This window comes from Coregonus lavaretus (genome assembly GCF_964263955.1).
Source record: "Coregonus lavaretus genome assembly, chromosome: 6".
In the NCBI taxonomy this organism is placed as follows: domain Eukaryota; kingdom Metazoa; phylum Chordata; class Actinopteri; order Salmoniformes; family Salmonidae; genus Coregonus; species Coregonus lavaretus.
The window spans coordinates 12,905,416-12,918,849 of NC_139993.1; the positions used below are offsets into that span (position 1 = coordinate 12,905,416).

Genomic DNA, 13,434 nt, shown 5'->3' on the forward strand with positions numbered 1-13,434 from the left:
CCCCCATGCTTCACAGTAGGTATGGTGTTCTTTGGATGCAACTCAGCATTCTTTCTCCTCCAAACACGACGAGTTGAGTTTTTACCAAAAAGTTATATTTTGGTTTCATCTGACCATATGACATTCTCCCAATCCTCTTCTGGATCATCCAAATGCACTCTAGCAAACTTCAGACGGGCCTGGACATGTACTGGCTTAAGCAGGGGGACACGTCTCGCACTGCAGGATTTGAGTCCCTGGCGGCGTAGTGTGTTACTGATGGTAGGCTTTGTTACTTTGGTCCCAGCTCTCTGCAGGTCATTCACTAGGTCCCCCTGTGTGGTTCTGGGATTTTTGCTCACCGTTCTTGTGATCATTTTGACCCCACGGGGTGAGATCTTGCGTGGAGCCCCAGATCGAGGGAGATTATCAGTGGTCTTGTATGTCTTCCATTTCCTAATAATTGCTCCCACAGTTGATTTCTTAAAACCAAGCTGCTTACCTATTGCAGATTCAGTCTTCCCAGCCTGGTGCAGGTCTACAATTTTGTTTCTGGTGTCCTTTGACAGCTCTTTGGTCTTGGCCATAGTGGAGTTTGGAGTGTGACTGTTTGAGGTTGTGGACAGGTGTCTTTTATACTGATAACAAGTTCAAACAGGTGCCATTAATACAGGTAACGAGTGGAGGACAGAGGAGCCTCTTAAAGAAGAAGTTACAGGTCTGTGAGAGCCAGAAATCTTGCTTGTTTGTAGGTGACCAAATACTTATTTTCCACCATAATTTGCAAATAAATTCATAAAAAATCCTACAATGTGATTTTCTGGAAAACATTTTCTCAATTTGTCTGTCATAGTTGACGTGTACCTATGATGAAAATGACAGGCCTCTCTCATCTTTTTAAGTGGGAGAACTTGCACAATTGGTGGCTGACTAAATACATTTTTTTCCCCACTGTACGAAGCATGTGTATGTGTTTACATGGTTCTGCGCATGTTTCAGGTGATAGAAATCTGAACACATTACCAGCGTTTTGAAAGATTTATGTAATTATACTTTCCTGTGGATATATTATCTAACATTCCTACCGCCAAAAGGACCAACTGCACTGACAACCGGTAAAGTACATTAAAATATAATTTTAATTCATTTTGGCTTGTAGAGGTCGTGAGAGGAAACTTTCCTGATTCAAATGATCATTTCTGCCCAACGTAGAATTCAATGCAATTCAACGTCGGGTTTCCAGGCGAACTAGCCATTTGATTTGCACTCGCCCTCAAAACACAATTTCAATAGCAGAATTATATCTGAGAAATACTTATTTTACTCCAGAAATATATAATATTACAAAGGAAAAAGGTAATTATAGTGCAACTTACCTCTGATAGCGACTTGGTAAGAACCCACCAAAAAAATATCCTCAGGAGTAAAGACGTGCACTTCCCTTCAAGAGTCATGGTGGAGATCCAGGGTTTGACGGACAACTTTGAGAGCAAATGGACTTACGAGTTTTGATGACAAGCTATTTTGAATACATTTCATTGGTCAAGGGGTCGTGAAACGTTCATACAGACGTAAACGGGAACCAATAGTATCGATTCATGTAAAAAAATGAAAAACAACACATTTGGAGTTACGAGGTTTTCATCTGACAGCAACGATATAATAATATAATATATCTATGTAACTGAAGTGATTTGGTAAAATATAATGGAGTAAAAAGTAAGTTACTTCCTTCAGAAATTACTTGAGTAAGAGTACAAGTATAGCCCACAGAGAGTAACTAGAAAAGTACTATTTCCTCTAAAAACTCAAAGGGCAGTGGGGCAGATTCAAACTCATGCAAACTCTGGCATATGAGTGCCAGGGTCAACGGCTGTAACCACTGGACCACACAGCCACTTAGGCAACCACTAATTTATTCCGCCTATTGATTGCCTTGAACATACAGTATAATAAAACAATTGATTAAAAAAATGATACATCTACCCCCTACAAATATGTCAATTTATTATAATCCATGAGAATTTACAAGAGATGCACTGTAGCCTGCACATAGCCTAGATATGTTACTTGAACTGAAGCCCGGTGGACCAAAATTATTGTATATCCTACAAACACCGCTTCCAGCTGCCCCCTGGTGGCGATTTGAAATATTCACTCTTCATTAAAATCCTCCTGCTGCAGGACTATTTTTCATCCTGCGACGAAGGGGGTCAAATTAAGATCCGACATCTGTAAGTGCCCTAGTAGCAGCAGTGGCACTACCCAAGTGGTAGTGCAAGACTAGACAGTTAATTGTCTACGAAGGAGTATGACCAGGTGCGCAGCTGAGGCTACTGACCTGCCTGTCTTTTGACTCTGACCAGCTGTGATCGAGATGCTCCCTCCACTCAGAGCATCGATGTTTCCTTCTCTCAAACATCAAAACAACTCTCTGGTCCATGATCTCTTCAGACCTCTTTACTTTCTTGATTAGCCTGATTTATTTTTCCTGAATTTCCTGTATACGCAATTCAGCTTCTAGCTGCCATATATAATGAAATAAAACTCAACTCAGTTATTGTTATCCTGCTAGTTGTGAATGCCCCCCCAAAACGAATACCTTACTGTTGTACGTGTCATTCTTGCACTAACACTCACACTTGTCTTTTCTTACTAGCACTGATTTTGCTGATAGATGCTTTATTGACAAATTGTATTATTTGTAATGACTGTAATATGTGGTTGTTCTCTCTACCTTAGTTGAATGCACTGACTGTAAGTCGCCCTGGATAAGAGCATCTGCTAATTACCAAAATGTAAAATAAAGACTTACGACATTGAGGGTGCTGAGACCTAGTTCTACTTTCAGGACAACTCAGATGATTGAAGGGGAAAAGATTTGACACGTTAAAAAGAGGGAGGAAGGGGGCAAAAAAGGGACCCTAGAAAGGCCGGAAAAACTCACAGTTTATGATGACAATCTTGATCATGGTCAACGTGAAGAAGGGGAGGGGTGCCATCTCTATTTTTACCAAGATGGCCGTCAGAAGAAACACCACCAAAATCACTGCCAGGCTGCCCATGATCCGAAACTTCTGAGGAATCCTGGGAGTTACAGAGTTGGAGTGAAATATCTGAGGTCAATCTTATGCTGATTACAAGTGGTTATCCTGCATAGTATACTTTTTACACTACTGAACCGAGCTGGGCCAAGCTGAAATGTGCTGGCCTGGCTATGGATCCACTGTAGTTGCTGGAACCATGCTGGAAAGGAAAATGTGAAAAGAAAATATCTGAGCTAGCACAGTGCAGATTGGGTCGGCACAATAGTGTACAAAGGGTACAACCGTCTAAGTTGAACCCCAAAGGGATTCTAAACATGCCTGCTCAATACAGGCACACATTATCATATTAGCTTGTCCAGCAATAGATTAAAGTCCTACTCCAGTCAAAGATTGTCTATTATATTGGCAAGATATTCAAGTGACCACTCTAACAATGGAAATACATGTTCTCAAAGATGGAAGGCAGGCGGGAGGAGGCGAGATCAGGTGGGACCATTCTAGCCAATGAGAGGGCAGATATGCGTGCGAACAACAGGCCATAGAGATAGATAGAGGACTCATATTTGTATCTGTGCCATTACATTTACATTTAAGTCATTTAGCAGACGCTCTTATCCAGAGCGACTTACAGTTAGTGATTACATATATATATCCATTATAGTGTCTGTGAAAGCATTGGCAACGCCATTGAGACTATCTCCATTTTAAAGTAGTACACTTTCTTCTTCATTGGCTGATTGCTCCCATCTCATAGGAATCCCCACCCAGTTGACTACTTTAAAATGGTGGAAGCCCACAATGGCAATGTTCATACTAAAACTGGTTATAGCCATGATGAGTCCTCTATCTATCTCTATGACAACAGGCACACCTCTGAAATAAAGTAATTTTTTTCCAAGTTGCCCATGCGACCACTTATAACAGTGTTTTCGTAACAACCTAGCCATTACGAAACTTTTGTTCGTTCAAATAAGCCTCACGTAGCAATTTTATTTATTTAAATTCGGCACTCTCATTGACCTCCATACAAACATTTCTCACTTCATGGGCCTAGTTCCGACTAGAATGTGAACGCGGCATATAACCTTTCGCTTTGCCTCTTCCTCTCTGCTCCACTCTCATTTTCACCTCTAACGCCTGATTTACTTAAAGCGGCAGTGCAGTCCAAAATGTATATATTTCCACACTATGAGGTTGGAATAATACTGTGAAATTGTGAACATTATAATAATGCACTTTTAGTGTAAGAGTTGTTTGAACAGACTACATGAAATTCACATCACCAAGCAGTATACACTGACTGTACAAAACATTAGGAACACCTTCCTAATCTTGAGTTGCACCCCCTTTTGCACTCAGAATAGCCTCAATTCGTTGGGGCATGGGCTCTACAAGGTGTCGAAAGCGTTCAACAGGGATGCTGACCCATGTTGACTCCAATGCTTCCCACAGTTGTGTCAAGTTGGCTGGATGTCCTTTGGGTAGTGGACCATTCTTGATACACACAGGAAACTGTTGAGCATGAAAAACCCAGCAGAGTTGCAGTTCTTGACACACTCAAACTGGTGCGCCTGGCAGCTACTACCATAGCCCGTTCAAAGGCACTTAAATATTTTGTCTTGCCCATTCACCCTCTGAATGGCACACATACACAATCCATGACTACATTTTCTCAAGGCTTAAAAATCCTTCTTTAACCTGTATTTTCCCATTCATCGACACTCATAAGGGATCATAGCTTTCACCTGGATTCACCTGGTCAGTCTATGTCAATGAAAGAGCAGGTATTCCTAATGTTATGTACACTCTGTGTGAGTTAATAGACCAATAACAAAGAGAGTTTTCCCTCTTCTCTGCCAATACAAGCTAGTTTTTAGGTTCCACATCCCTCCCATTGGGCTCCTCCAATTAGGCCCCTCTATCAGACCACTCCCAGACTGTCCTAGCAAAAATCTTGCTTGAGAAATTGCATTTATGCTAAGATTGTGTTATTTTTGTTTATTTTTGACCATTTTAATTGAAAACAATCACACTAATGTACTTAATTGTTACCCAGAAATGATTTGATATTGAGATAAACACAACTGCATTGGGCCTTTAATAAAAGGCGCATCTCAATAGGTGGTCCAGGTATGACATGACATGACACAAGTGTGAGAGTGGGCCTTTCCTCTTTTGTTCTCCATTGCTCCTCTATTGTTCCTCAAGCAGGAGGGGTGGCCGATGACATCACATTAGACCATCAGACCAACTCCTTGAATGCCCTACTCTTCAGAAGTTCCCAGTTGTCTAAAAAACACTATTTTTCTCAAACCATTATGTTTTTACCCTTGTGTGTGTACATTACTGTATTTATAACTTTTGGAGTAGAGCTTTAATGCATTAGGAAAGATGTGGGTGGGGTGGTGGGCAAACCTTTGATGCAGGACTGAGTTGAGACAGGTGAAGACCAGTAAAGGCACCATGGCACAAAGCGTCATTACGTTATTGAACTTGGCCTCCAAAAGGCTACGGTTGTCCCCTTCTCCCCCGGTCCCATTGCCTGACAGGTTGGTGCCCATTTGGGAGGGGTCGCTGAGACGGCTGGTAAAATACTGTAGAGACAGAGGACAGTCACTTAATTTTAGTTAATTGTTGATGTGTGGTGATAGTTCTGGCACAACATGGCTGCCATGCATCACCCAGATGGGTGCTATCCATTGTTAGTGGATGAAATACAATAATGTATAAAATATACTATAATGTAAAGCACTTAGAGAAAATTTGAAAAATGCTATTGAATTTAAATCCAATCCATCATTAATTTTTATAATGAATAGATTAGGGGTTATCAGTATTTATATTAATTATCATTGGCTATTAAGAATATCTGAAAAGTAAGACTTGAGACATATTTTGAAATGAATACAGACATTTCACTAAATGCTCTGGCATTGTATCTCTGAAATGTATTCTTTAATTATTCACACTCTTAAAGTAGATGATATGAAAATATTGTGTGCTCTACCATGGTGGCTGTCATAAAGAAGTTCCATGGCAGGAGAGTTCCTAAGCCCAGCATGAAAAAGATCAGCCACACGCCATTGTTTCTGTTGGATGACAGAGGAGAGGAAACTAGGCTTACAGACTTTATTTGTAATTTGATAATAAATACCATAGTATGTAGGCCCACAGAAATGATAAGGTAGAATGGTAATTACTTGACTGTTATGATACAACATGTGGGATTCAATTAAGCAAATTCCAGTAATTTTTGCGGGACTACCATTTGGGTCCAAGAAGTCACAAAGCCTGTAGATTTTTTTAGCATAAGCAAGCACCACGTTCCAATATAATTTGCCAATATCCATATCAAGAAGGACTAGCCAAAGTGTCACAGAAACTTGATACTATAGCTGTGGGTGCATTGTCAAAATGTGAAGATGTCGCCATACACATTCAACACATAAAGCGGCTGCTACTCACTTGTCTTTTGGCTCATGGACGGCCATTATTTCTCTTCAGTGATTACTGTCACCCTTTTCCACAGCTCAGCACCAAACCTGAAAGAAATGGGATGGATTGAAACACATTTCACGTCTTTTTCCTTCAGTCGTGTTGAGGAATTACAAGAAAACAAACTCATATTATTATTATTTTATCAACTACTTTAGAGAACAAACACCAAGAGGGTTTTAGGAGATAAAACTGTGATAGTGGAATAAAAAATATATTTGAATGAATATGGGTCTATGAGATCTGAAAACTAGGGTTAGACTAGTTTCTTAACCCTCCCGTTGTCTTAGGGTCAAAATGACCCGCCACTGTGTTGAACCAACTTTATTTAATTTTTATATTTTTTGGATCATTTGTGAGAAGGAGGCAGTGATACTTTCTTTAAAGTCTCACTGCCTCCTTCTCACAAATGATCCCAAAAATATAAAAATTAAATAAAGTTGGTTCAACACAGTGGCGGGTCATTTTGACCCTAGGACAACGGGAGGGTTAATTAGTGATATTATATAGCCTACATTTCCACAGTACTGAAACTTAAATTGAAGGTCTAAAATGAAGGTCTGCTGACTCTTTGGATGATATTCAGTAGCATCCTGACAAATAGCCTAGGCTACAGTGTTTTGCTCCTGTACAATGTAAGATTCATATTCTTCATATTACCAAACATCGAGGCATTAGACAGAGAGAGCATCATGCAATGGGATGAGAGATAAAATACTTACAGCAACAGACTCAGTATCATCAACTACCCATTTCCAGCCAGTCGTCAAGATCTTCTTATTTTATAAAGCTGAGAGGTCGGCTCATGGACATTCTAAGAACTCAGATGTTGACTCCTCCCAGCGCATACAGTTGCCAACTATGTGTGCATTTCAGCAGCTGATAGTGACTAACTGGCGCTATCTTAATGTCTTCTCTGCCCCCCAGCCCCCCCGACACATATAGGGCTTTTCCATATTCCCCACACTACCCGGAAGAGAGCTGTGATGTGTTAATTGAATAACAACTTCAAATGAATAAGCTACATGATTTTTCTCTATCTGCTTAATAATTGTATGGGCCTCAATACATTTTCAATTGGGATCTGTAGGCTATAGCATCTCACAAGTTAGCCTACTGTGTTCAGTCTCTAGGACAATACTGGTCAGAATGGATGGTCTGATTAGGTTAATCATTCTAACAGAATGTGCAATTCAACCTTATACATAACTTCCTTCCTTCACCCTTTTCATTGCCCATTGTCTCTTTTATCTTAGTCTGTGGTGCAATCAATAGGAACCACCCCTCCCTATCTCTCTCTATCTCTCGCTTTCTCAATTCAATTTCAATTTAAGGGCTTTATTGGCATGGGAAACGTGTGTTAACATTGCCAAAGCAAGTGAAGTAGATAGTAAACAAAAGTGAAATAAACAATAAATATTAACAGTAAACATTACACTCAGAAGTTTCAAAAGAATAAAGACATTTCAAATGTCATATTATGTATATATACAGTGTTGTAACAATGTGCAAATAGTTAAAGTACAAATGGGAAAATAAATAAACATAAATATGGGTTGTATTTACAATGGTGTTTGTTCTTCACTGGTTGCCCTTTTCTTGTGGCAACAGGTCACAAATCTTGCAGCTGTGATGGCACACTGTGGTTTTTCACCCAGTAGATAAGGGAGTTTATCAAAATTGGGTTTGTTTTCGAATTCTTTGTGGATCGCTGTAATCTGAGGGAAATATGTGTCTCTAATATGGTCATACATTTGGCAGGAGGTTAGGAAGTGCAGCTCAGTTTCCACCTCATTTTGTGGGCAGTGTGCACATAGCCTGTCTTCTCTTGAGAGCCAGGTCTGCCTACGGCGGCCTTTCTCAATAGCAAGGCTATGCTCACTGAGTCTGTACATAGTCAAAGCTTTCCTTAAGTTTGGGTCAGTCACAGTGGTCAAGTATTCTGCCACTGTGTACTCTCTGTTTAGGGCCAAATAGCATTCTAGTTTGCTCTGTTTTTTTGTTTGTTCTTTCCAATGTGTCAAGTAATTCTCTTTTTGTTTTCTCATGATTTGGTTGGGTCTAGTTGTGTTGTTGTTGTTGTTGTCCTGGGGCTGTGTGGGGTCTGTTTGTGTTTGTGAACAGAGCCCCAGGACAAGCTTACTTAGGGGACTCTTCTCCAAGTTCATCTCTCTGTAGGTGATGGCTTTGTTATGGAAGGTTTGGGAATCGCTTCCTTTTAAGTGGTTATAGAATTTAACGGCTCTTTTCTGGATTTTGATAATTAGCGGGTATTGGCCTAATTCTGCTCTGCATGCATTATTTGGTGTTTTACGTTGTACACGGAGGATGTTTTTGCAGAATTCTGCATGCAGAGTCTCAATTTGGTGTTTGTCCCATTTTGTGAATTCTTGGTTGGTGAGCGGACCCCAGACCTCAGAACCATAAAGGGCAATGGGTTCTATAACTGATTCAAGTATTTTTAGCCAGATCCTAATTGGTATGTCAAATTTTATGTTCCTTTTGATGGCATAGAAGGCCCTTCTTGCCTTGTCTCTCAGATCGTTCACAGCTTTGTGGAAGTTACCTGTGGCGCTGATGTTTAGGCCGAGGTATGTATAGTTTTTTGTGTGCTCTAGGGCAACGGTGTCTAGATGGAATTTGTATTTGTGGTATTTTTTTTCTCTCTCTGTCCCTCCCTCTCTCTCTCTGTCCCTCCCCCCTCTCTCTCTGTCCCTCCCTCTCTCAGGCATGCACATTCACATACCTTTTTTCTTTAACAGCTGTCACTTTTTCTCTTGTCAAATTTAGCCTAGGCAACTAAAGCACAATGCAACTCATCAACTCACTCAACTGATTGTTTTAGCCTACATTGTAGAGTGGGTTTAGGTTATGTTTTGCCTTATTATCAACCCTAGAACACCCTTGGAGAATAGCCTATAGCCTATTTGCCTTCAATACACATCACCATTCAGTAGCCTAGGTTTATAACTGCAACAAGCCTCTAAACATTCCATGGTAAGCAAAGCAGTATAGAGCTCACTACCATTTGGTCAAACAATAGCCTACGTATAGCCTAGTCTGCACTCTGCAAAATCACTTAAAAACACATAAACTGTGCACTAAAATCTGAATGCATCATTGGTCTACAGCACGGTACATGGTACACAGTACCATGACGTGCAAGGCATCAATGTTGCATAATTCTACATACATTTTCCTGGCACAGTTGTATTTACACAGACCTTAGCTCCAAATCAAACAGATACAACTATCTCAAGTCAGTAGGAGTAGTAATGTCTGACAAAATAGCATGGAATGATGTTGCTGATGGGTTTGAGTTGAGTGAAAGCTGTACGAGGTTAAGCAACTCACCCTGAAGGACCTAGGAGATAGGCCTACATGAAGGAATTTACCTCTGGATAAGATCCCATGTGATATCAGAAAGAAATAGGTATGAGGGGTTGCTTGACAAAGACAGGTGGCAGTCCTTGTGAAATATCAAAGTGTGTCAACTCAACGATGGACGAATGCCACACCCAAGCAAAATAACATTTGCCCTATTGAATAAAAGGCACATGCAGTACAAGTTTTTGTAAAAGTAAGTTGAGCTTTTTTGAAACAGAACCTCAAATCATGAGGGAGGCCCTCCTAAACTTTTTCAGTCCAAACTGAGATGAATAGTAGCCTAATCATGGCTAGGCTAACTCTTAGAGAATCTTAAGTGATGAGCAATTGTGGTTGATCTTGCCTATCCAAAGACTAATGCAAAAAAAAATGTAGGCCTAATATTTTATGTAGGGTCTAATCTTTTATATAATTTAAGTAGCCTAATCTTTAACAACATAGGTGCTATTGCACTCTTAGCATTGGCCAGTTTTGCTCCACATTAGAATGAACATATGAAAACCGGTCACTTTGCTGGCTAGGCACACAACCTATCAATCATCCCAACACCGTGTCAGTCAGTCAGTCTATAGGCCACTGGTCCTTCTGGTTATCCATAATAACATTGCCCTCTTGTGGTTGTTATAAATACAGGAAACTTGGCCCAGTAAAATCTCAGAGGATCGTTCACCATGTTTTCCAAACTGTGGTACAGTATTTGACCGGATCCCATGCCCAGAGGTTCACAAGCCAACTTGGAAAAAAATCTCTGATTGCAGATTTGCCTGACTATAAATCAGGACAAGATCGTCTGCTAAATGAAAAAAAAGTACATGTAAATGTATGTGTATAGGCCTGTTCTTTGTCATCTAGGCTATATAAAGGCATTTTTATCAGTTTAAACTTAGGCTACCAGATATGTCAGCAGATATGTTCTACAGTATTTAGACCCAATTGAATTAAGATATTGTACAAAAACACACTGTCACTCTTTACAAAATATGATTGACGGTTCAAATGAGAACCACTAAACTTGAGCGAAGTTAGTGGAGTTATTTTGAAGAATAAATTAGGCTACTGTCATGTTTGGCTAATTATTATCAAGGTTTTATTATTGGTTAGGCTGTCTTGTACACATTCACAGCTATAAGCTGAACTGCAGCATACAGACAAAAAATAAAAAGGGAAAGATCCATCTGGTGAAAAACTCAGAAAATAAATTACAAAAACAATGTTTTAAGGGTCCCACCTGTTTACGTGACATATTTAGCATCAGCAATAGCCAAAAACAGAAAGGAAACTTAAATTGTGCAAACCAACCCTAAATTTGACCGATGCACATCAATAGCAGTAGCAGGTGTATGTAAACTGAGTTTGCTGTAAGACCTTAATGTATAGGTCAAAATGTATGGTTGGGTTGCTCATTCAAACTTTTTTGGCTACTGCTACATTGAAACATTAAAGATTGTTCCAAGAACCCCTCAACTAACCAAATGTGCAAATATGAACCATTGAATAGCAATGGTTCTTTCAGGAACTCCAGGGGTTCCTTGAGGCTCTCCAGGGTTCCTCGAGTCACCACTAATTCTAAGAGTCTATAGCAGGGTTCTTCAATTCCGGTCCTGGAGGGCCGAAACACTTCTGCTTTTTATTTCTACCTGGTAGTTAATTGCACTCACCTGGTGTCCCAGGTCTGAATTAGCCCCTGATTAGAAGGAGAGGATGAAAAACAGAGGTGTTTCGGCCCTCCAGGACCGGAATTGAAGAACCCTGGTCTATGGAATGGTCACAATTTGAAAGAGAAGTATGGCAAATTTGTTACCTAGAGGGTACCCATGGGAGTAAATGTCTTTCCTGTTTATCTGTTCTGTTGTATTGTCATCACATGTTAAGGTTGGAAACTGACAGTTTTGTATATTCAATAAGACTTACTGAGGCGTATGAGTTCCTTCAAGATCCTCTACAATGTTGGAATAGTACTACTGTTATGACTTCACATCCCATTTGATATTCGTCCATCAATCATCTTGGCTACAAACTGCTCTTTGCTCTGATTTGGATTGTTGAAGACTACTATGGGTGTTTCTCCTCACTGAACAGACACTTTCCTTTCTATAGAAATGTGTCACTGACTTCTATATATCTGGTCACATTCCTATTGTCAAGTTGGATTTTATCATTTGATTGTTGAGGAGATAAATAGTAAACAGAGTTAGAAGGTACTATTGTACTCATATCAGACAATATCCATCCTAATCTTTTTTAACTCCAGTGGCTAGTGGGCCACCATGAAAACAGACCAAACAAAACCACTGTCATAGATTTAAATGCTGAGCTGTTAATCACATGCTGAGAGTGCACCAAAAAGGGGAAATGAAATGTGGCCAAATGACAAGCAACAAAAGTAGTTTCAAGCATATTATAATTTGTGTGAGTAACAGACAATGCCAACTGTAAGCTTTTTAAGTCTCTAATGTTAGAGGAAATTAGCCATATTCTCTGATGTAACAGCCAAAGTAAAACTGGAATTGCTTCTCCCTTCACCTGCATTGCAGAGTGGAGGGAAACATTTACATCATATTTATAAACTAGCAAACATGGAAACCGTTTCAAATCTACCCCTACTCTTATGATAGTCAAGACAATATAAAAAAATACTAACATCAATCACTCTGGAGAGTAAAGTATATTTTACAGTATTTGTTGCACAGCTCAGTGCTATTTTGTGTGAGAAAAATGGAGCCCTATGTCTCACATCAGCCTGGTCTCAGAGCAAAACGTATTATATTTTACTAAAATCCATGCTACTTCATTTAGTATGATATGTTACTTTACATTAGGTTACATTACATTGGCCTACGGAAATCCGGGACACTGAAATTAGTATGATATGTTACGTTTGGTATGACACTAGGTCATACCAAACGTACAAAACCGTCTAGAAACCCAAAGGTTGCGTGTTTGAATCTCATCATGGACAACTTTAGCATCTTGGCTAATTAACAACTTTGGATTACTTACTACTTTTTAGCTACTTTGCAACCACTTAGCATGTTAGCTAACCCTTCCCTATAGCCTTAACCCTTTAACCTAACTCCTAACCTTAACCCCTAACCTAACATAGCACATCATACTAAAGCAGTCGAACGTAATATATCATACTAAAGCAGTCGAACGTAATATATCATACTAAAGAAGTCAAATGTAATATATCATACTAAAGCAGTCAAACATAATATACAGTCGGGAGAACAAGTATTTGATACACTGCCGATTTTGCAGGTTTTCCTACTTACAAAGCATGTAGAGGTCTGTAATTTTTATCATAGGTACACTTCAACTGTGAGAGACGGAATCTAAAACAAAAATCCAGAAAATCACATTGTATGATTTTTAAGTAATTAATTTGCATTTTATTGCATGACATAAGTATTTGATCACCTACCAACCAGTAAGAATTCCAGCTCTCACAGACCTGTTAGTTTTTCTTTAAGAAGCCCTCCTGTTCTCCACTCATTACCTGTATTAACTGCACCTGTTTGAAATC

The 13,434-nt window shown here is 39.6% G+C and overlaps 1 protein-coding gene across 3 annotated transcripts in view; it reads right to left on the bottom strand.

Moving 5' to 3' along the window:
- LOC311130631 (equilibrative nucleoside transporter 1-like) overlaps positions 1-13,434 on the bottom strand; it is a 51,168-nt gene that overhangs the window by 25,089 nt on the left and 12,645 nt on the right. For 2 of the 3 annotated variants that reach the window (XM_084163422.1, XM_084163420.1), the window contains exons 2-5: positions 6,492-6,568; positions 6,034-6,115; positions 5,442-5,620; positions 2,927-3,066 (exon numbers count right to left, since the gene is read on the bottom strand). In XM_084163422.1, the coding sequence (XP_084019548.1) occupies positions 2,927-3,066; positions 5,442-5,620; positions 6,034-6,115; positions 6,492-6,517 (427 nt within the window). In that variant the 5' untranslated portion in view covers positions 6,518-6,568. Of the gene's footprint in view, positions 1-2,926; positions 3,067-5,441; positions 5,621-6,033; positions 6,116-6,491; positions 6,569-7,243; positions 7,917-13,434 lie in introns of those variants that run through there. The other variant, XM_084163421.1, reaches the window with a different exon arrangement.